At 43.5% G+C, this 24,121-nt stretch overlaps 2 protein-coding genes across 2 annotated transcripts; one reads left to right on the top strand and one right to left on the bottom strand.

Annotated features, from left to right (window-relative positions):
- Positions 1-61: 61 nt before the first annotated feature.
- Positions 62-10,791, bottom strand: PARP9 (poly(ADP-ribose) polymerase family member 9). The gene is made up of 9 exons (XM_069861495.1): positions 10,345-10,791; positions 7,462-8,294; positions 6,263-6,485; positions 5,965-6,173; positions 4,812-4,884; positions 3,985-4,359; positions 3,048-3,196; positions 2,170-2,338; positions 62-981 (listed from the first exon to the last, which is right to left on the bottom strand). Exons 2-9 carry the CDS (start codon positions 8,284-8,286, stop codon positions 677-679), a joined length of 2,328 nt encoding a protein of 775 aa, XP_069717596.1. The 5' UTR covers positions 8,287-8,294; positions 10,345-10,791; the 3' UTR covers positions 62-676.
- Positions 10,792-12,215: 1,424 nt separating this feature from the next.
- Positions 12,216-20,284, top strand: DTX3L (deltex E3 ubiquitin ligase 3L). Its single transcript, XM_069861496.1, has 5 exons — positions 12,216-12,413; positions 13,522-13,718; positions 15,222-16,763; positions 17,478-17,695; positions 19,179-20,284. Exons 1-5 carry the CDS (start codon positions 12,242-12,244, stop codon positions 19,246-19,248), a joined length of 2,199 nt encoding a protein of 732 aa, XP_069717597.1. The 5' UTR covers positions 12,216-12,241; the 3' UTR covers positions 19,249-20,284.
- The last annotated feature ends 3,837 nt before the right edge of the window (positions 20,285-24,121 follow it).

Genomic DNA, 24,121 nt, shown 5'->3' with positions numbered 1-24,121 from the left:
TCAAATCCAGTCCAAGTCAAGTTCTTAAGACTATGAAAAAAAATAACAGGTTGGCTGACTGTGTCGTTCATGCTTTTTATTTTGAATACAGGCATCTACAATGCTCAGAATCTCTTAACTAGTACAAACCATAACAGCAGCTACCATTAGAAATCATTAAATACTGCCTTACATTTGTCATAACTGTGTGTATTCAATAGCATGTCCCTAAAGTGGGAAACAGTTTTCACCTGATACATTTGCCCATTTAAGTCAAAAGAACATTTAAGAATCAAAGACACAACCGAGATTTCTTGGGTGTCACTAATAAATACGCTGTTTCAGATTAAGAAAATGTAGTGGAAGAATGAAAACCTATGCAAACATCAAGTGTATAGTCGCATGCGCAGCACATGTTAAGGCATTAAGTAAATGACCAGATAAACGTTAAACTGTATTTTGTAATATTTTCCGTTCCATTTCTATTCATGGATAATTTTGTTCTAAACTCCCTAGAGTATTGAATTGCATTTCTGTTCACAGATGTTTCGGAGCACTTAGCACAAGGTATTTTGATCACAGCATGTTACAAGGTAAAGCATCCTCTTAAAAATCTAAGTACTGGACTGCGTTCTGAGAGGGTCTTCCCAGCAGCTACGGTTCTGGTAAATTCTCATTCAGGATGCTGCTGGTTCCCTCAGGGGGCCATATACTTCTGCACTGGGGAACAAGTCAACAAATACAGTGGAAGGGCCCCAACACTGTTGAAAATGACAAAGGTGTCAGGATTGTTTACATCATCTACTAAACTGTCATAGAACTCAGTGGCATCCCCCTCCACTGCTGGTGGCACAATGTAAGACTGCTTGCCTTCAGTGTACAACCCTGTTAGTACTTCAGCCTCGAACACGTAGAGTTTAGAGTCTGTTTCCCACACATCTTTATCCTTGATGAGGCTTTTTGGGTTCTGTTTAAAGTAGATGCCAGCTCCGTATTTTTGTTCTGGAAAAAGAAAGAAGAATTTTTAGAAGAATAAAAAAAAAAGCCTTTAACAATTGGTTCTTTTGGGGTGGTATTACAAAGACACTGCTTCAGTATTAGGTGTTATGTTACTGCTCAGTGCATGCCATCCTTTTGGAAGTAAATTTGCTGTAAGTGGCTTTGATGCTAGCACTGACCTCCCATTGAAATTGGGAGCGATAACCACTGAAGGCCATTCTGATTTAGCTGCTGCTTCACTGGTGACTGTTCAGACTCAGCCGTTAATCCAGTGACAGCATCAAAGTACAATGTATTTATATAAACACTTGTGTCATCACATGCTAGGGACTCTGATAAGCCCCAGAGGAGGTAAGATTTTAATAATGCTATCTACAAAAAAACCCTTTGGAATTTATAAGTAGAATGCTACATAAAAATGCTATTACAGTACACATGGAAAAATGCAAAGAAATTAAATTGGACCATAATCCTATTTATTACTTTGAAAGTGTGAGAATGTGCCATGCACGCTGCACGGACAGGGATAGGCAATTCTCCACTTTTTGAACATATTGTCTGAAATCACAATTCTGCATTTAACAAGCAAAGTATCGCACCCCTCACCTATTGCAGGACGAAGCACTAAATGCTTTTTATTTCCATTTCTGAAAACATTTGTCTACTACAATACTTCATAGGCACCACAGCTTTCTTCCCAGTTTGCTCTGGTTTGAATGGCAGTTTGCTCAGGGACATTACCTGTTGTCTCTGATCACACCTGATCTGAGTAAGGGGTTAGCCCAGATGCCCTTTCACAGGTACCTTCCAGCCTCACTTACTCAACAGTTCTTTTGAACATGCTTTAAAGCATCAGAGCTGCTGAATGTGTGTTTGCAGCAAGTAAATAAGGATGCTGATTTTCTTCAGAGAGATGCCACAAAATAAAACCTGCACATACTGTTATGCGTATATTAACAATTCTGACAACAGTGTCAGAATCCAGGCTTATCCTCCGAAAGCCTTACTGACTCCACAGTATCAGGAAGGAAACACAGGAAAATCTTACTGTAGACAAAAAAAGTAAGCTCATATGACTCTAAATGCAGGTAAGAAACCTGTCTAGGAATGCCTTTTTTTTTCTGATTTTAATCCAACTTTAGTAGTCAGTCAGTGTTCATTTTGACTGAAGATGCCAAAGCAAATTATTACCTGTTGGTGGAGAATACATCCTGTGGAATCCAGTTTGGCACACTGAGCTACAGAACTGAGCGGGAACTTCCTGGTATAACTTGTGGGTTATTTTGGAGGCACCTGGTTTTACTACTTTTTTCATTTGTTGGAATGCATCAGATAAAAGACGATTATTTATCTTTTCAATCTGTAACATAAATAATAGCGTAGTTTAAGCAAGCAGAGAACAATATCTGTGAAATCCATGAGTACTTTTGTTCAGGCTATGTTCTTCAATGTAAGAAACTTTGATTTACTTATACGCATTGACCATGTAGCAGATAAGAGATCTGAAGTGTGTGGCTGATCCACAGAAAAAGAACCATGCCGCTGTCCCAGGCCTCATTGAAATCTGTGGGAATATATCCTAGTGAGCTCGAGTTGTGCTGAACAGACTGAGTATCAACCACTATGTGAGTGCTTATTGCCTAAAGAACTGCAGGTGTCCTGCAAGGTGTGGAGAACCTTGGCCCTTGCTGGTCAAAGCTTTACAGCTCTCAGGGGGAAAAAAGAGAAGAAAACAGAGACACTGCATTAGTGTCTTGGAATATTGTACTCATTCTAACATAGCAATCTCAAATTTCTCTAGAGGTCCTATAAAGGAACATTTGGAGCATGAAGTAAGAGACAGAATATACAGTACAGTTAAAACGACTTCTCAGAATTTAACCACGCTTTTTGAGTGATTACTTGTGTTATGTTTAAAGACTACATATACTTTAAGGATTAGGCTGATTTGATCTTAATTTTTAAAAGTAATGTATTGAAATAATTCATGTCCATTTTTTAAGCATTTGTTATACATTAGTTCAAATATATCACTGGAAATTTAGTTTTTCCATGAATACCCTCTTTACCTTGAGTACATGAAGCCCAGCTCTTTCAAACTGTTTCTGTCGGTCTTTAAACTCAAGAAGGTGCGGTTCCACCAGTGAAATCTCAAAGCATTTAGTAGTATTTGTCTTGTGAAGGTGTCCTTCTGAAAGCTGACCTGATTCTGACTGGCCTGGATACAAATAAGGGAGTAAAATTTCCATTATATTAAGATATCTAAAGCAAAGGCAAGGAAGAGGGATCCAACACTTCGGTTTAGTAGTTTAGCTAAGAACAAAGAATATTAAACATTTGCCAAAGTAATGCCAGAGGACTAGTGCATATATATTCATTTAATTTTTTTCTACGTTTATTAAAGAAACAAGAGAGAGAGTCACAGAAAAGCAATTTATCTCTTCCATTGCATCTCTCCACAGTCCATTTTTCATATAATGGTATCTGTATTGAAGGACTATTACAAGCACAAGGAAAAGTGGATCACTTGGTATCTTTTTGTGATGTCACCAGTTCTATGAGCTGTTAATGGAAGTCAGGGGCTCTGCAGAACAAGTCCATTGGTGAATTCTGCACCAGTGATCCAGCTGTAGCCAGCAAAGGAGACTGGCAAAGGTATGTGTTAATTAATTAAGTGCAAATTTTGTATATCTCCAGAGGCCAGGTTTTAAAGTTAAGCTGTCCTGGGGGAAGCTAGTATTACAGCTGGTTGTACAGCAACAGCCAGTGCCTCTGTAAAGTGTGCCCTACTGGGAATATTGCCAAGTGAGTAACTAAAGCTAACAAATGGTTGTTCAGGGGCTCATATGATAAAGGTACAATGACATCAGTGATTAAAGCAACGCTCAGTATGTGTGTGAACTGAATGCACCTCTGTCCACTCTCCACAATACACAGATATATGGTGCTTCATATTTGACCTTATTTAAGCACTTATTTACTTAGTCACTTATTTACTTCACATACCCATTAAGTACAGCAATTCCTTTTGTGTATCTGTAGTCTTCTCTTGCATGCAAAGCAGTATTTTTTCAGTTGCAAGCACTGCATCAATCACAGCATCAGGTGGGCCCTGAAATCTCAGTCTTGCTTTACCACCTCTCACTTCTTCTGATACACATACACCAGAATGCTGCATCTGAGACATTTGTGCAAACTCGTTTTTACCAAAGCTAAAAATATAGTTGTTTTCAATAACAGCACATTGTCTTTCCTGAATTTGTACCACACTTCGGATCCATGATTCTGCTGCTTCCAATGCTGTATCTCTGTCCCCTTTAAGTTCAACAGCTAGCTCATTGTTTGCAGACTCTTTTACGCTTTGACTGTTTGATGCTGTATCTGGAAGAAAGATTTTTCTTTTATACAAGTGAATTGGAAGAGTGAAGAGCTTTCAATTACTGTCACAAATCCCTATAGGTAATCCAAGATGTACAGTGCAAGAAACACTACTCTTCTGGTATGATCAAACATAAAAAGGGATTAGATACCAGCAGGGAAGGTTTCCAGGAAAAAAAAACCCCAACCATACACATACAGAATTTATTTGCCTTCCACTAAATGACTTCCAACAAGTCAGGCACTGATGATAATTTTTATGTTTGAAAATGTAAAAGGGAGTACCCAGTCCCGTTCCTATTAATGTGAAAATGCAAAGCACTCACATATTTTTGCCCCACTCTTTCCCCAAGATACATATGCAAATATTAGGTTCTTTTTAAAGGAATGCAATTTCAGATTCTCCTATCTGGAGTGCTCACATACTTTAAATGCCTCTGCTGCTCATTACTTACTCAAATGATCACTTCTGTTGTAATACTTTTTTTCCAGTTTGTGTGCTGCTGAGTAACATTTTCTCTGGAAAAGCTTGAAAGGGAAAAGTTTAAGAGCAGTTTGCAATCTTTGTTGTCAAATATACAATTCATTTCTTCAAAACTTTCTACAAAAAATTTGTACATTTCCCAAGGTATGACACTTTACAAACTGAATGGCAACTTTACCAACTCCTCGTGGTTGTGGCATATCCAGAACTCATGGAACCACAGTAAATGAAGGTGTTCATTATCTGCAGTTTAGTGCTGATGAATCATTCAATTTTAAATCCTGACTATTCCCCTGCCTTTACCCCAAAGCTCATCTTCATGACCACACAAGGAAAGCCTCTGAGCGGTGCTACTCTGCTAGGTAGCAGATTTGCTATCTGGCCAATTGCCTTTCCTTATTTTTTTCATCAAAAAGAGTTTCTGCTGTGTCCTTATTATCAAGGGATTAAGTGAAGAACACATAGCTGTCACACAACTTCCTTTAAAATTTACGGGACTGGATCTGATCTTAGAATCATGGAATGGATTGAGTTGGAAGAGACCTTAAAGATCATCCAGTTGCAACTGCCCTCCACCTAAGTCTTGCACCTGTTGAAAGAATGGATGGTTAAAGCTAAATGGGAATAAAAGCAAACTCTGTACTTTTATAATACGTGGCTATCTAAAATTGTGTATTAATTGCATTGGCCAAGTGGAAAATGGCACACTGCACTTGAAATCCTGCTATGATGTTAGGTCATATAATGTGTTGATAGTGTTTAGCCTTAGGAACTTCATTGAAAAAAAAAAGTTAAATAAATTTCCTGTGGAGGAATAAGCTTATTCCCTGATGAGTTAAACATAGACTCTTTCTTACAAATTTGCGGATAGTCATGGTAATTTCAGAGCTCCCTCCCCTTGCTATCAAGCCACAAGGTGAAGAGTTTGGCTTTAGTAAAGAGAAAAATAAGTTTTGTAAGATTAATAATACCTGTTAATGAGATTAATAGTTTCATAAAGGGATCTGCCACTCACAAATGTTATAAGTAGTTTGGAATTCAGATTATCTTGATTTGTCATCATCTATGGAATATTTTTACAGTTTGGGATTTTCTTTATTGGTAGTTAACAAGAAATTTGTTACCTGATAGGCATTGTTGTCATGTGGGTCACAGACAAACTGCACATCCATCTCCGTGTCAGGGTGTGCCTTAGCAAAATTTAGAATCTCTTCAATCATGACCTCTGCCACTGTATCAGCTGGCAGGTTTAATGACCACACCTTGCTTCCGGGAAAGGAAACTGAGGGAGACTGCCTGTCCTTTAAATAATACAGGCATTTTGCCACTGCAGCTTTTAATTCCTGCAGGGAAAACAAGAGTTTTAGTCCTCGCATCACTCAACACGAAAATCAATTAAAATGCAGTCCAAGCAATCATCACCTCGCACCTTCTGGTGGCCGTACAGCAGCCATACAACATGCAGTAAAATCTCACAGGGCAGATTATACCCTTCTGTTACTATGAGATCCTTGTTAGTCGAAGAATATCTAAGACGAGGCTTAAGTGTATTCTGAAGAGCTGAACCCGCTTTCTGCAGCAGCTTTCTTGAAACTGGAGAGTAAGGCTCACCATTCACAGACACAAAATTAACAACAGCTGTAGTCTGGAAGAAAAGAGTGCAAAGTTTCAGTATACTCCAAGTTTACTGTTTGCAAGCTCTGCTACTATAAAGAGAGCTTTTCCTAGGAACAATTCCCTTATAAAAACCTGCCTGCTGCAGACCAGCTCTTTGAAAGGTTCTCTTACTAAGGGCAGCACTGAAATACATGGAATACATTTACTGCAGTAAATGCATACATTTTTTTCAGAAGCCAACAGTGTATGTAAGACCTGTTCAAATCATCAGGGTGTATTCAACAGAATTATTACCACAGCTATAGAAGTGACCCATATGTGCCTCATCAAATGCAATTCCACAGCCAGTTATCAGTGAGGAGGAGAGAACTGTGGCTATGTCTGTTATCCCAGCTCACGCAGATGCTCCCCATGTTAGGGTAGCAAGAGTTTGTCACCAAACTGGCAGGGTCACAAAATACGGTTGTTTCCAATTCCCAGAGGAAACAGCAGATTCCCATAAGTCTTCTGTATTTCAAATTAAATATGCAAAATGCAAAAAAAAAAATTGTTTACAGAATGCTGATAACAGCATTAATCGTTCTAACTTTAATTGTTGAAGATTATCTAAATATACAAGATTTTGGAGCATATTTTCCTCACAGTCTTGAAGGCATGCAGTATCTTTCAGTGCTGTAGAACCAGTTAACAAAATTCCCCACGCTGTCAACTTTGCAATCCTTTGCTCTCACTTATTATTAATCGTCCAGTCTTTAGCTGCTTCCTATACTACCACAACACTATGTATATAAAAAAGAAACAAAAATGTTCTAATGTTTAATGCCCATTTGGGTAAAAAGCCAACTGCTTGCTGATATAATTGATTTACCATTTGTAAATTCTCTCAGGCAGAGAAGGTGACTAATTAGTGGACCAATACAGTATGTGTTCTAAACTCTTGGGCTCCGAATCCTGCAAAGACTTGGAGGCAACTCCATGTTCAACATATTACAGGACAGGCTTACCTTCTGCTCTTCAAGGAGTCCTCTTACGATGTACAAGCGAATGCCTCCGTGTTTGATGGAAACTAAAGTCTGGCCTTGTGATGCTGGAAGATTTTCCTGAAGTGAAGAGTTATCACCCAGGAATTTTTCACAGGCCATCTTCATTTCTGCAACTGCAGGCTCATTAATGTTCACCAGGCAGATTTCCCTGAGACAGCTTGGTGGACTTGCCTCAATAAATTCCTTTATAGCCATTACAATCACTTGAGCGCACAGACCGAGCGGGAATCCAAAAGTACCTGAACTCACTGCTGGGATAGCCACAGACTTTATAGTATTTTCTGGAGCACTAGCATACTTCAGAACATTCACAATAACTTCCTTAAGTAGGCCACAACATCTTTCCTTTTCATAATTGTTCCACCTTGGACCAACTGCATGAATAATTTTCTTACAAGGCAGCTTCCCTCCACCTGTCACTGCTATTTTGCCAGTTGCGACTCTTCCATAGTTTTGAATATAAAAATCGCTTTGCTCTCGTATTTCTGGCCCTCCAGCTTTCACAAGGGCTAAAGCAAGGCCTCCTTTATGATCTAGATATTCATTAGCTGCATTCACCAAAGCATCAGCCTTGTATCTTGTGAGATCATCCTTACAAACACAAATGTCGACTCCCTGCTTTAGTTTTTTCCTGTATACTTCAACAGGGCACTTTGTACTTTTAAATGTCAATGTGCAAGCAAACATTTTGCAAATGAGACTACTTAGGCAGTCCTCTCTTCTCTTAAGAACTTCATAGGCATCTTTATTGATGGGGATCATCAAGCTGTTGTCAGTCATCACCATGCTTGGCCCTAGGATACAGAATAATATAAAGTGAAATCCAAGACACTACTGTCTAAAAACATTGCTTTTTATATAGAAGTGTGGTTTATAGCTCTCAATCTTATCCTACTGTTGTTATATACTATATTTTTTGGCATAGTCTGATCCTCTCTTCTCCCCTTTTCATGGGCTTCGAACCCTCAGCTAAGCAAAGAAATCAAGGCCTCGAGTGTTGTTCATTATAATGTTTAAATTAACCTCCCCATCTAGTAACTCCTTTCCTACCTTTCCTCAAGGCCTTCTCCTCTTTCTTTCCAATACCTTATGAATCACAGCAGCGTGAGTTTCAGGAAAGTGAAAAGTTAAAGCACACTCTGCCAGCTTAAGGTATTTGGATTCTGAGAAACAGTATTATGCTGTTCATGTTCCCCGTAAGCCCGTGAATACTTTGAGTTACGTCTTTCCCATCAGCAACCAGCTCCCTTCCCGTAACTGAACACGGGCCAACATGGGAGTGGCCAGCAGCTGATAAGCATCCTCCAAGAGACCACACACCCTCCTGTGAAGCAGTCTGTCTTCTGATTCCCTTCTTGTGACCCAGCAGATGTCAGACCTGGTGAAATACGCCCTGAGCCCCTAAACATCCTGCTCAGGGTCCTTTCAGCAGAGGGATTACCAGCATATGGCTTGTAGGTCCCTGGGGTAAATACCTTTTCCTTAGAAATGACCGATGACTTCTCTTTCCCTATACTTCTTCCGAAGGCTGTAAAAGATGACAGCAGTATCACTGAGCCTGTGGTGACTTGAGGGCTTGAGTTTGTGTGTTTACCAGAGAAGGAAGCTTGGTTAAGATGTGTCTCCTTCTGCTACTCGTTCCTCCCTCACTCTCTTTTTACTGTTTATTCTCTCACCATTAAGCTGACACAGCCATTGTCAGAGACATATTCCTAAATGATTCAGTGACATAATCCGGATTAAAATAATCCCAAGCCAAAACACGAAATTTAAGTAAAAGCACCAACCTCGAAGACTGATGCAGCAGCACAACTAAATTGGCTGAGAATAAATAGTGAGAAGGAAGAAGATGGTGCAGACAAGTACAAGAGGAACGTCTTTGAAATGGATGCTACAGGGCTTTGTTGTGATGCTGTGCTGCACTTGCCACTAAAACACCAGCAGAGAAACCAAAAGTGAAAAGCCACACCATAATCAGAGCTTCAAAATGCTTGCAAAAGCAGAAAACACCACTTCTCCCCCTCTGAACTTGTTTTGCTGAGAGGGCTGAAGCCTGCCCCTGCCCTCTCCCGGGCATTCTTAGCACATTGTTACTGATTTCCAGCGAGGTCCAAGGGCGATTACCCCAAGTGTTTGCAGAGTCAGCAACACACAGCCACATCCACAAAGACAAACTTGCTGATGCACTCCTTTAACCGTGCCACAGAAATCCTATGCTGAACTTTGTCTTTAGTTCTGTGGCTCTTCTTTGGTCTGCGCCTAAAGCCCACAAGCAAGTTCCTTCTTGGTAAGGAACTTAGAAATTCAGAAGGTTTCTTTAAAACACGTTTTTTAAGAGTACCAAAATAATGCTAAAGAGTGGTGCGGGTTTTGTATTTTCTCTGTGGCCATACAGCCCTCTCCTGGAAGATATCAGGAGTACCATATGCAGTAGTTATGTTAATTAGTGTAAATCAATTTACACAAGTTTAATGAAACTTTCCTCCGGGGCACGCTACCTGCTTGTAAAAGACTGTAACGCTTTACATTTATGAGGGATTCACACTGATTCATCAAAACATTTCTGAGCTCTTAGTTTGAAAGGAGAAATGCAAGCAAATGCTGTTGAAGTAATCGATAATAACATTGATTCATAACCAATTTATACATTTCAGCTTGCTACTGGCTATCCCACGTCAATGCTTTCCAGTTTGCTGGCTGTAGCTGGCAATGTCCAACTCAAATACAGGAACATGCTTTGTGAAGGGCTAAGGGATGGCTTACTTGAACTGCTCCTCTAGTTTGAGCTCTCTGGATTGTAACTTTATGGTGAAAACCCAAGGAAGCCAAAACATGTGGTACTACCTGGCAGGCTGTGTTCCCACAGCGGGAATCCTGTTGCAAGCAGTGCTGGCAGCACCACCTTTTCAGACACCAGTGTGGATTTTCTAATATCTCAAACGCTGCTCAGAGCTGAAATCACAGTAAACAGGTGCTGTGGGCAAAACCACCACAGCTTCCTCCACCTCCAGCAAGCCTGCAGGTGGGGAGAAGCAGGAAATCATAGAATCACTAAGTTGGAAAAGACCTTTGAGATCATCAAGCCCGACCATACCCGTCCACTCCTAAATCATATCCCTAAGCATTTCATCTACCCATCTTTAAAACACCCCCAGGGATGGTGACTCAACCACCTCCCTGGGCAGCCTCTGCCAGTGCCTAATAACCCTTTTGGCGAATTAATTTTTCCTGATGTCTAATCTGAACCTCCCCTGGTGCAACTTGAGGCCATTTCCTCTCATCCTGTCACTTGGGAGAAGAGCCCAGCTCCCTCCTCTCCACAACCTCCTTTCAGGTAGTTGTAGAGAGCAATGAGGTCTCCCCTCAGCCTCCTCTTCTCCAGGCTAAACAACCCCAGCTCTCTCAGCCGCTCCTCATAAGGCCTGTTCTCCAGCCCCTTCCCCAGCTTTGTTGCTCTTCTCTGGACTCGCTCCAGAGCCTCAACATCCTTCTTGTAGCGAGGGCCCAAAACTGACCTCAGAATTCGAGGAGCGGTCTCACCAGTGCCAAGTACAGAGGGAGAATAACCTCCCTGGACCTGCTGGTCACGCCGTTTCTAATACAAGCCAAGATGCCATTGGCCTTCTTGGCCACCTGGGCCACTGCTGGCTCATGTTCAGCTGCCTGTCAACCCACACCCCCAGGTCCCTCTCCTCCAGGCAGCTCTCCAGTCACTCTTCCCCAAGCCTGTAGCTGCACAGGGTTGTTGTGTCCCGAGTGCAGGACTTGGCACTTGGCCTTGTTGACCCTCATCGTGTGAGCCTCAGGCCGTCAACCCAGCCTCTTCAGATCCCTTTGCAGAGGGAGATCGACACTTTCTCCCAACTTAGTGTCATCTGTGAACTTCCTAAGGGTACATTCAATCCCTTCGTCCAGATCATTAGTAAAAACATTCTTCACGGTGAGGGCGGAGAGGCCCTGGCACAGGTTGCCCTGGGAAGTTTTGGATGCCCTATTCCCAGGAGCGTTCACGGCCAGGTCGGACGGGGCTTGGAGCAGCCTGGCCCGGTGGGAGATGTCTGGGGTTGGAACTGGACGGGCTCTAAGGTCGCTCCCAACCCCAACCATTCTAGGATTCTGTGCTATTGAGCAGCACGGGACGCCGCGGTGAGCCCCGGGGGGGGGCCGCTTGCGGCCGGAGGGCGGCTCTGAAGGGGTGAAGGGGAGCTCCTGTCCCGAGCGCCGGGACACAGGGCAGCGCCCCCCAGCCCCGGGGGCTGAGCCCGGGCCCGCTCTTACCGGGAACGACCGCGCTGCCTCCGCGCCGGGACCCGCAGCGGGGACCGGGACCGAGACCGAGACCGAGACCGAGACCGAGACCGAGACCGAGACCGAGACCGAGACCGGGACCTGCAGCGGGGACCGGGAGCTGGAATCGAGACCGGGAGCTGGGACCGAGAGCGGGAGTCGCAACGGGGACCGGGAGCTGGAGCTGGGACCGGTAGCGGGAGCTGGGACTGAGACCAGGAGCTGGGACCGAGACCGAGAGCGGGAACCGCAGCGGAGACCGGGACTGGGACCGGGAGCTGGAGCTAGGACCGGGAGCAGCAGCGGGTACCGGGAGCTGGATCTGGGATCGGGAGCTGGGAGCGAGACTAGCGGCAGCAGCGGGTCCCGGGAGCTGGAGCGGGTCCCGGGCTGTGGAGCGGGGAGCGGCGCGCGGCCGGGGAGCGAAAGCGAAAGCGAGAGGCTGACGGGGACGATGGCGGCGGCGCTGCTGGTGCGGCTCAGCCCCGCGCCCGGCGCCGGCGAGAAGCCCATCCTCAAGCTCCAGAGCTACTTTCAGTCCGCGAAGCGTTCGGGGGGAGGCGAGTGCGAGGTGCGGAGGGGACCCGAGCCCGGCACCTACTGCGTGGACTTCCAGCAGGAGCGGGGTACGGCCCGGCGGGGCTCAGGCCTCGGGAACCTGGGGGTTTGGGGCTCAGGGACTCAGGGCTCGGGAACTTGGAAGCTTAAGGCTCGGGAATTCATGAGCTCAGGGGCTCAGGGCTCGGGAACTTGGGGGCTCAGGGCTCGAGAACTTGGTGATTCAGGGCTTGGGAACTTGGGGTCTCAGGGCTCTGGAATTCATGAGCTCAGGGGCTCAGAGCTCGGGAGCTTGGAGGCTCAGGGCTTGGAAATTCAGGAGCTCAGGGCTTGGAAATTCAGGAGCTCAGGGCTCGGGACTCAGGGCTCAGGAATTCAGGGGCTCAGCTGCTGCTGGTGCAGTGGGACAAGGAGTGAGAGCGCCCTGAGGGGCCGCCCCCCAACCCGAGGGGTCTGCCAGGGACTTCATCCTGCACCCCCAGGCCTGGCAAAGTGATCTCTGTGGGTGCTTGCAGCCATCAAGCTTTCAGGTGGATTATAGAACCATGGAATGGTTTGGGTTGGAATGGACCGTGAAGGTCGTCTAGTCTGACTTGCCTGCAGTGAGAAGGGTCATCTTCAACACAATCAGGTTGTCAGAGCCCCATCCAACCTGAACTTGTGTGTTTCTAGGGACCTACCTCTCTGGGGAACCAGTTCTCATGTTTCACCACCCTCAGCATGAAAAATTTCTTCCTAATTTCTAGTCAAAACTTCTCTTCTTGTAGTTTAAAACCATTACCCCTGGTCCTATTGCTACAGGCCCTGCTAAAAAGTCTTTCCCTATCTTTTTTATAAGTCCGCTAAGTATTGACAGGCCGCAATAAGGTCTCCTTGGAGTCTTCTCCAAGCTGAACAACACCAACTCTCTCAGCTTCTCTTGTTAGGGGAGGTGTTGCAGGCCTTGGATCGTTTTAGTGGCCCTCCTGGACCTGATCCAAAGGTCCATGTCCCTCCTGTGCTGAGGGCTCCGGAGCTGGACACGGTATTCCAGGTGTGGTCTCACCAGAGCAGAGTAGAAGGGCAGAGTCCCTTCCCTCAAGCTGCTGGCCACGCTTCTTTTGATGCAGCTCACAGCTGGCCTTCTGGGCTGCAGGCTTTATCAGCCTTACCTGCCTATCCTCCACGTTACTGCAGATAAGAAAAATGTGGAATCCCGCACGGATCACGTCTTGGAAATTGGTGCCAGACACGTGAAGATAGTTATCCTGCCAGAAGGGGACCTGAGCAAGAACCAGGCCTCCCCCAGCTACTCCGTCCCTTCCAGCTCTTCCCCACCTCAGCAGGAGCAGCCAGCAGCCAAAGGCCATGGAGACACAGACATTACCAGAAAGGTACGTCAGGAGAAGCGGCAACAGGCAGTGTCACAACCTGCCCCGCTCGTCATTCCACGAGTCCTTTGTGTTGCTTTGTTTTGCACTTCAATATTCCCTTCCAAGCACATGTCAGTCACGTTGTCATAGTCAATAAAACAGGGGCAAAGAGCAACTTTTGAGTGTTTGACCACAGGATATCCACACGTATTAGCTTTTTCCCCTCATTGTCAGGCCCTGAAGGTCCCGTGCATCTGTAGCTGTATACTGCAAAATTCCCCATCCTTCTGTCTGTGCAAAGTAGAGATGTGAACATGTTTGTTGCCATTTCTCGGAGTCCTGTTTTCTGCCTTAAACCTCAGTTACTGGGGTTTGAGAATTTTTGGGAAAAAAAAAAAAGATAGTAAGAGGAAGCTCTAAAGTCTAATATAATTAAAGAACAATGTAATATAACTTATATGTGCTGTTAAAATAGGTTGTGTCTTTGCCACCCAACACTAAGGGGACAGACAGATTCTTTCGGAGATCCATGGCAGAGTGTTGATGGCACTATGTTGTAGTTACAATTAAAGCTTTCTTTTTTTTAACAGGATTTTCATAGAATTAACAGTCAGAATAGCACAGGATTTCTACAAGCAGATTCAGTGTAGCAGAATTTTATAAGTAGCACAGCACCAAATTTTATAGCACAGCTCAGCTTATATTTTTGAACCACCTGGACCCTCTGTAGATCATATCAAATTGTAATACTTGGCCTGCTGTATCAATACAACAATCATAATCTAGACTTGAAAAACATGTAAAAGAATGCAAGTCATTCACTCTGTCCTTGGAGGAAGCAGAGGACGGTGGAGGTGTCCCTGGCCACCAGTGGATCGCGGATCTCGCTGTCCAGCAGCAGCTGTCATCCAGGATCCTGCCTAGGACTTATAACTGCTTGTTTTTGTAGGCAGTGCTCTGCATGCAGTTCTGCTTCCCTCTTGTGTGGTGGGCTCATCACTACCTGCTTGGCGGGATGCCTGGGACCCTCAAGGCCAATGAGGAGAGCAGTAACCGGCCTAGTGCCCAGGAATCTTGAGCACAACAGGGAGGGGAAGAAGAAATCTGTTTGTTTTGTCTGCATGGCCCCTTCAGGGCCTCATAATGGGGGAAAAGGAACCAACACGTGACTTGCTTGGTCACAGAGGAGGGCCGTGAGCCTTCTAAAAAGGTGTTCGCATTACCAGAGGTCAGGAGGAGTAATGGTCACAGTCTCAAACTAAGCAGCAAAGCTGTTGTCTTTGTTCCCACAATGCTGATGATGTTAACAAATTTCATTGCTGCTGCTGACGCTGAAGCAGATTGCTTTACTTAAATGTGTGTAATGTCAGTATACATGACATAAAAGAGACACTGTGTAGAAATGTGTCCATAGAAATCTGGCCCTGCTGAGACATGTAGAGCTTTTTCTTACTCAAAATACAGAAGCAGCAAGAAACCTTAGAAAAAAATCCTAATGCTGATATCTTCTTGTCTTCTCTTTAGATATTTCTTACCGTATCTGCAACTTTGAATACCAGCATGTTCACTGAACAGCAAAGGGAGAAAGTTACCATTATATGTCCGAATTTAAAAAGAGAAGGAAATCCTGATGTTAATGGCTCTGAGAAATTGACGGGAGATTTTACAGATATCGAAAAAGCTTATCACTACTTTAAGGATATCCTTGAAGGCAATGCCCCAAACCATGATTTTTCACATTCTGAAAGTAAGAAGGGTTTGGAAGATGAAAATGGTCTGAATACTGAAGATACGAGTGAGTTCACAGTTCCGTCAGCTCTATATGAATATTTCAATCATACCTGCAAAGAAGAAATCAAGATATTACGTGAAAGCTTTGGAGTGTGCATAAGAAGTAAAGATCGCTATGATGGAAACACATCAGTGTGCTTCACTTCTGATAAAAGTCCTGCATCAATACAAAAAGCTAACGATTTTTTTATCAGGACTTTTCAGGAAAAGATAAAAGATCTGAAACAGGAAAAGATTCCCATAACAAACAGTTACACGTTAACTGAGACAATAATGGAATTAAATGCTAGGTTTAGTAATCTTCTTGCCAAAGAGGAAGGGGATCAATTGCTACTCCGTGGTCCAGCGAGTGAGATTTCAGCTGCCAAAAAATTTCTAGCAGGGAAACGTGAGAACAGCCAAGCTGAAAAGAATATGAAAATATCATCTGAACTGTACAAATACAAGAATGGAATTGAAGTTGATACTTCTGTGTTTAAATTGTTGGAAACAGTGTTGACCAAAGAAGTTGAAGACATTGAAGACAAATTTGATGTGGTAATAGAAAAGAAAGACAGGTCAGTTGGGCAGAAGACGCTCATAATATTTAGGCCTAGGACCAAAACTTTTGATATGTCTTCACATGCTGCTGAAAGTTTCATCAATGCTTTTCAGCATGCGTCTGCAATGTTAAGAGGAAAACGCATCAGCTCAAAGCTTTCAGAAGATCAGAAGAAAAAATTAAATATGGAACTTAATGGAAAACAATTGGAAGATCTGCATGTAAAACTTAAAAAGAAGGAAGAGAAAACCATCTTACGTGGTTTACCGAACTATCTTTATGCTGCTGGAAACCACACTATGAGTCTTCTTAACACTGAAAACTCAATGCAAACTGAAAATAAGACACGTCTGTCCTCTGATCTCGGCTATCAAGAAGCTACAGGAGCATCTGAGAAGGAATATAATGGCAGGCAAAAGGATAGTGTTTCTTCTGAAGGGCAGGCTAAGGCAAAGACAGAAGAAGGCGACAAAGATGTGTGTCCCATTTGCATGGACGGAATTAAAAATAAAGAAATACTGCAAAAGTGCAATCATGCATTTTGCAAAAGTTGCATTGATCGGGCCATGGCTTACAAGCAAGCTTGTCCTGTTTGTAACACTGTCTATGGAAGCATGAAAGGAGACCAACCAGAGGGAGCAATGTCAGCTAGAACGATTCCTACAGCTCTCCCTGGTTATCCCCATTGTAATACTATTGTGATTACGTATAACATGTATGCTGGTATTCAAACTGTAAGTATATTTAAAGATTTATAGAAGATATTTTTCCTGCAACAAAACCAATATTGAATATAAAATTAACTATTTTTCCGGCATTTTAATGCATAACCAGGAGAGGCACTTCTTTGTTCTGTACAGATCTGCAAGTATTTAGTTCAGTATTTTTGGGTCTGATTGAGTAATACAGAAGGAATTAAATAGTCATATGGTAGCCCTCCATTTTACAAGCACCAGGTTTTTGATTTGTACACTGGAACTGAAATCTATGGAGTGATATAATGTAAACAAAATGTTGTGAGTATAAGGAGGATTCCCTGAGGCTTTCTGTTAGCTGCTGACCCCAATGGACAAAAATGAATAGCTGGCTGGCTTGTAACCTTTCCAGGTGAGAAATCAGCTTATGCTATGTGCTTAGAGTCATGACTAGGACTGAAAATGGGATAGGTTAAAAAGTTGAGTGTGGGATGACATGCATTTGGGAGAGCAAAGAGGAAAAAACAAAAATTAACAATGGATGCATGATGATGACGAGAAAATGTGAATGAAACTTATATGAAAGAAATTATATAATGAGGAAAAAAATCAAAATCTGTCATCAGTCCTGGTATGTCATTCTGAACTGAAGACAGGATGGAAAGTGTCACAAAAGCTGAGGTGTGTGATTTTCACATATTCAGAGCATTTCTGTTATACAACGTGGTTTTGTTTTGTTTTTCTACAAAACAGAGCAACCATCCAGACCCTGGAAAACCTTATTGTGCAACTTCTCGAATAGCATATTTACCTGACAATAAGGAAGGGCGAGAAGTTCTGCAGCTCCTCAGAAGAGCCTTTGACCAGAAATTGATTTTCACAGTGGGGCAGTCACGTACCACTGGTGCAAAAGGTGTTATCACATGGAATGATATTCACCACAAAACTTCCATAGTGGGAGGACCCACAAAGTAAGTATTCTTCCCTTTATGTAATTTTATTGCTACTCAGATGTGCCAGGAAGGCTACCCTGGATATTTTCCATATTAAAGCTTTCAGATTTTGTTGTTAACAAAGTGATTGTGGAATGCTCTAAGGATGCGGACTTGAATTATTTTTACTATTTTGGACAGTGGGAACAAGGATGAGCTTAGTCTTCTGTTGCCCCTCAGACCCCTCATTCACCACTGAGTTTTGTGAAGGTACCTACTCAGTCAGTAACTACCCGGATGAGAAACTACTTCTAGTTCAGGACAGGACAGCAAACTCTTGATAGCTCTTCTGATTCTGCTGTTTTGCACCAGGAGGCACTGGTCCATTATGATCCCAGTGCAAACTGGACTCAGACGCTAAAATAAAGTTTAAAATTCTACTTATTAGATCTAACAGCAAGAAGAAAGAGACTGTAGTATGGATACAGTTATGTCCTTTTAGATGCTAGGAGCCCTACATTGCGCAGCGTTCGGTGGGCCTCTGATCACAGCATGGGATGCCATGCTGACCCTGTCCTTAGAAATGGTTACCCCATTTTAGTCGTTCAAGCTATTACGGGATTTTCTTAGTAGAAGGCAAATCCATTCAGCATTTCTTGAGGAATTGCTGCACTTCTAGACAAGGGCAAGAACACGCAGGTGGCGTAATCCGCAGTCCTGAGTGGGAGCTGCCTCCTCTGTTAGAGTGAGCTGGGTGAATCGCAGCACAGCACAGGGCTGAGCCTGCCCAGGTTAACTGTGATGTGGGTCACTAATTCCTCAGTGTATAATGATCTTTCAGTCAAGGTCAGGACATTGCAGCCGTTTAGCACATACAATCGACCTTTCTTAAAGGTATGATTAATTACAGGTTATATCAGTAAACTGTTTAGCTCCTGGAAAAAATCTTACAGAGACAAGAGGGAGGCTTAGAGCAATCCTTTTAAGCATGTTGCAGCCTCTCAGGGGTAGGTGTCCTCCTGCAAGCTCTAAAGATTGATGTCTAGATCTTCCTTCCTTGATCATAAAAGAGCAAAAAGTGTTGGTTTTCCTTTATCCCCGACTCTGCCCTAATGCTCGCCCTAGTTATCACTTGCTTCACACACACTTTGGGTGGTTCACTAAAAATCCAGAGGTGCCATTATAGTCGTGTCTTGAATGCTCACTAACATGTGCTTCAGGTCTGATTTTTAGAAAACGTGAAGGCCCTGTCATTTTCAAGTGAGACAGCAGGCGGCTTTGAAAATCAAGTTCTTAATGTCAGTTTGGATGATCAAATTCAGCAGCTCCTTAAGCTTTTAGCTTTACTCTGTCTGTGCCACCTTTCTGACCTGCAAAATAGGGTCTGTTTTCTCTGCAGGGTAAGAAGTCAGTGCATAAAATCTGTGAAGCAGTGTAAGAGATTTTGATGAGAAAGTTCTGTAGAACTGTTGAGTGCTTCATTGCAGAAGTAGTCCAAACAATTCTTTTCTTCTCCTCCTAGTTTTGGTTACCCTGATCCTGAGTATCTACGGCGGGTTCGATCAGAATTGAAAGCAAAAGGAATTGAATAAAGAAATGTATCAACCGTCAACTGTTAAGTCTAACAACCGAAGATGTATCAGTTAATTTACTATTCAAACACTTAGAAGAAAGAAGTTATTTTGTTTAGCTGTTGTATTTAAGTCACTTTTGTGTCAGTCAGCTAAGGAAAGTAATCTTTTTTCATCAGTTTATGTTCTTTTTGCACATCATTTGCTTCCTCGAATGCTTCCCTATAGAATCATAGAATTATAGAATAGTTTGGGTTGGAAGGAACCTTAAAGATCATAAAGTTCCAACCCTCCTGCCATGAAGAGGTGTAGCCTTTACAGAATTTGGGTCTTGGGAGTGCAGCACCTGTACTTGTTGTCAATTATCCGATTGTGTATCTAATTTTTCCAGTTAATCTGGTCTGTACTTTTCCCGTGTCTTCGGTCTGATCCCCAAAACTGGTAGATCCACTACTAGCTTTTATTTGACCAAACACTTACTTTAGCTTTGTGTTATTACATCTCTCATCATGGATAGCATCATGTAACCATCTGCTGGAAAGCTTTTATGCCGCTGTTACAATAACAGCTATGATAAGGCTGCAATCTTTGCCTTCTTTTCCTTTTCAGGGTAGAAATGTCATTAGTGTTTGGGGTTTTAAATATGAAATCAGGATGGATAATGTATGAAAAGGAACATGGATGCTGTCATATTTTTTTTAACCCTGCAGAAGACACTCAGAGCCACGCTGGAGCAGAGGGGAAGTAGGAGTGCCTGTGGCCAGCTCTTGATAATGGGGTCCTGGTTCTGTGTCTTATATTGTGTTTAAGCTTAAATACAACTTTTAAGTCAGCTTTGAAACTATAAAACTATATTCTTCCCATTGCTTCCAACTTATGGTTTAAATTATATCATAAAGATACTTTGTTACTACTTTGTGCTGTCTAAATAGCTTGCTAATTACCCTTGTGGTGGTGTGAAACAAATAGCTTTCACTTGAAGAAACCATTAATGTTAGTGAGTTAAGTAATTTTTGTTAGGCTGTTGAAAATAATCAATAAATAAAGCATAAAAATACCATCTGGTCATTTCTGCCTTCTGTATATATTTTTCCTCCTGTTTTGGATATGTAGAGTTGTTGGGGTTTTTTCTTTCATTTAGCTGCTTCCCAGCAATGCCATGATTTGGGGTAATTTGGACCCCATGCCACCTCCTATTATTTTTTTTTTAAGATTCCCCATTATGAATAGACAGTGCTGCTTTACCACCTTGACTTTTACACTTCTTAGTCTTGGCCATGGCTTGGTCTGTGTGGGCTGGGATGACTTTACCACTGTGGTTTTGTTTCATTGTAATTGTTTTCACATTTTACACTATTCCAGTTTCTTCCGTTTTTTGTGCAGTAGGATACCAGCATCCTGGTTGTCCCTGTCCCTGTTTTCCTGCACACTGCAGCAAGCTGTGAAGGTCAAATCTCCCCAGCCTCCTGCAGTTTCTATTTTCACTTTCTGTTCCAAGAAGCCAGTTCACTGATGTCAGACCCATATCTGACAACTCACTCGCTCCCATTTTTCCTGTGGCAAAGTGTCTCATGTCTGGGGATACTGGCCAAACATACAGCAAAAAAATAGCTGAGAACTGCAGCCTCCACGAGGGGAAGTCCTAAGCACTCCACTGAAAATATCTCAGCTCGCTGACACATCAGTTTGAGGAAAACACCCTTTCCTCGCAACCCTGCACAGCTGTAGAAGTATTTCTGGTGGCGAATGATGTAAATGAACAAATTTACCATTTGTCACAACTCAGTGTGAAAGTGTGTCACAGTTTAGCCCCAGCACAGATAAATTTTGGCAGCTGAAACCATGCAGTTGGGCTCCCAAATCCCTTCCCCTCCCCACCCAGGGAAAGGGGAGAGGAAAATGAGAGGAAAAAGACTTACAAATTGGAAATTAAAACTACAGCTTTAACGAAGTGATAATAGTAATAATAACAATGATGATAATAATTACAAAGATGAAAATAATCACCAATATATGAGATTGCGCCCCCACCCGTCAATAACTGTGTGTCACCACAAATACTGCAGAGCACACATGAGAGAATAAGTCCACGGCTTGGAGGGAGGAGAGCTCAGGAACTGGATTCAGGACTGCACAGATCTGGGATCAGGAGCAATCAGACAAATGAAGTCCTCACTGGACATCTGCTGTCACAAAAGAAGAATGAGACCCTTGTAATCTTTCAGTTTTATACTGAGTATGATTTATATGGGATGGAATACTCTGTTGGTCAGTTTAGAGTCACCTCTCCTATTTGTCCCTCCTCGCAGATGTGGCCTTTTTCCACCAGCTTGACGATGGCCTTGGTTACTATAGGGATAAGTATAAGCATTGGGCTTTGAGCACACCAGTGCCCTGTGTTATCAGTTTGGGAGGACACTGTCTCAAGAACATGCAGTTAGCTTTCAGATAATGAAGTTACTTACAGCTACTGAGTTAGTCACAAAACTAATTATAATTTAGCTCAAATCACAACAAAGTGACAGGGAGAGCAAGGTCAGTGGTACCTTGTGCCTGACATCAGCAGCTCAGGTGTTGGAAACAGCTGCATTTGCAAAGCAGGCTCCTTGCACAACTCTGGGAGCACAATGATCTCCAAGCACAGTAGGATGCAAGCCCTGGAATGCTTTCCTAGAGCAGGTAAGCAGTCACCAAAAGTAAACTCTCACATACTTAAGCACCACGGGCATATGTGGAGGAGTGGCTCATAATTACTTATTGTACAAATACATTGAAGCTTTGGGTTTTGATGCAGCATTTAGGGGGCTGCAAGACTGAGAGTAGAAAGTGTTGTTATGTCCAGAAGTGATTTGGAGATCATAGAATCATAGAATAGTTTGGGTTGGAAGGGACCTTAAAGATCATCTAGTTCCAATCCCCCTGCCATAGGCAGGGACACCTCCCACCGGATGAGGCTGGCCAAGGTCCATCCAACCTGGCCTTGGACACCTCCAGGGATGGGGCAGCCACAGCTTCCCTGGGCAACCTGGGCCAGGGCTTCACCACTCTCATGGTGAAGAAATTCTTCCTTATGTCTAGTCTAAATCTGCCCCTCTCAAGTTTATACCCATTCCCCCTGTCCTATCACCAGAAGACTTTGTAAAAAGTCCCTCCCCAGCTTTCTTGTAGCACTTTCAGGTACTGGAAGGTCGCTATAAGATCTCGCCGAAGCCTTCTCTTCTCCAGGCGGAACAACCCCAACTCACTCAGCCTGTCCTTGTATGGAAGGTGCTCCAGCCCTCTGATCATCTTTGTAGCCCTCCCCTGGACCTGTTCCAACAGTTCCACATCCTTATTATGTTGAGGATTCCAGAACTGGACACAGTACACCAGATGAGGGCTCACAAGAGAGGAACAGAGGGGCAGAGTCACTTCCCTCACCCTGCTGGCCACGCTTCTTTTGATGCAGCCCAGGACACGTTTGGCCTTCTGGGCTGCAAGCGCACATTGCTGGCTCATGTCGAGCTTCTCATTGACCAGCACCCCAAGTCCTTCTCTGCAGGGCTGCTCTCAATCACATAATCCCCCATCCTGTACTGAAACCGGGGATTGCCCCAATCCAGATGTAGGACTTTGCACTTGGTTTCATGAGGTTCTCACAGCCCCATTTCTCCAGTCTGTCCAGGTCCCTCTGGATGACATCCCGCCCTTCAGGTGGGGCAACTACACCCACTCAGCTTGGTGTCATCTGCAAACGTGCTGAGGCTACATTCAGTCTCATTGTCAATATAATTGATGAAGACATTAAACACCACCGGTCCCAGTACAGACCACTGAAGGACACCACGTGTCACGAATCTCCATCTGGACTTCAAGTCATTTACCTTTACTCTCTGAATACGATCATCTAACTGGTTTGTTATCCACCGAATCACCCACCCATCAAATCCATATCTCTCCAATTTCGAGACCATGTCAAGGGCTTTACAGAAGCCTGCATAGATCAAATCCATTGGTTTACATAGCAGTTCATATTGTTTCGCTTAGGAGTACAACAACATTGTACAGGACATGTCTAGTAGGCTGATGATGCCGTGAAATGACAGACCCAATAATCAATGTCAGTTTGATTATTAACTAAGCTATCCTTTTACGCGATGTCAGGCATGCAAGGGATAGCACCACCTAATGTGTGTGCGACTTCTAGCACAAGTCACAAAGGCTATATATAAAGTCATAGATATTCATCACTTTTTCTGGAATAGGTGTGTCTATTATAATCAGTTCCCGGAATTTAGTTATGTAAGTTTTCTCCCCTTGAGCCACACACTCTGCCTTCTGGAGGTCTTGGTCTGGAGGATTCTGGAGGAAGGCTAGCAGCCTTCTTCGCAGTAAACTTTTAAACTTTCTTTCTTGTACACGCTCTTAGATTCCTTGGGCACTCTTTAAGGTTGCATCTGGTCCTAGCTGGTTCTCCTTTCTCTTATCATCGCGCTAGTCCTTGTTAACTGGCTTAATTAGATACAGCCAAGTTCTTTCCTATTCTTCCTAACTGCAGCCTAGTTAAAATTCCTTATAGAATCATAGAATCATAGAATCACCAGGTTGGAAAAGACTCACCGGATCATCGAGTTCAACCATTCCTATCGAACACTGAACCATGCCCCTTAGCACCTCATCCACCCGTGCCTTAAACCCCTCCAGGGAAGGTGACTCAACCACCTCCCTGGGCAGCCTCTGCCAGTGCCCAATGACCCTTTCTGTGAAAAATCTTTTCCTAATGTCCAGCCTGACCCCCCCCGGTGGAGCTTGAGGCCATTCCCTCTTGTCCTGTCCCCTGTCACTTGGGAGAAGAGGCCAGCACCCTCCTCTCCACAACCTCCTTTCAGGTAGTTGTAGAGAGCAATGAGGTCTC

The sequence above is a fragment of the Phaenicophaeus curvirostris genome, chromosome 7 (assembly GCF_032191515.1).
Source record: "Phaenicophaeus curvirostris isolate KB17595 chromosome 7, BPBGC_Pcur_1.0, whole genome shotgun sequence".
NCBI lineage: Eukaryota > Metazoa > Chordata > Aves > Cuculiformes > Cuculidae > Phaenicophaeus > Phaenicophaeus curvirostris.
The sequence above is the reverse complement of the archived record's forward strand: the minus strand, read 5'-3'. Positions and strand labels throughout refer to the sequence as shown.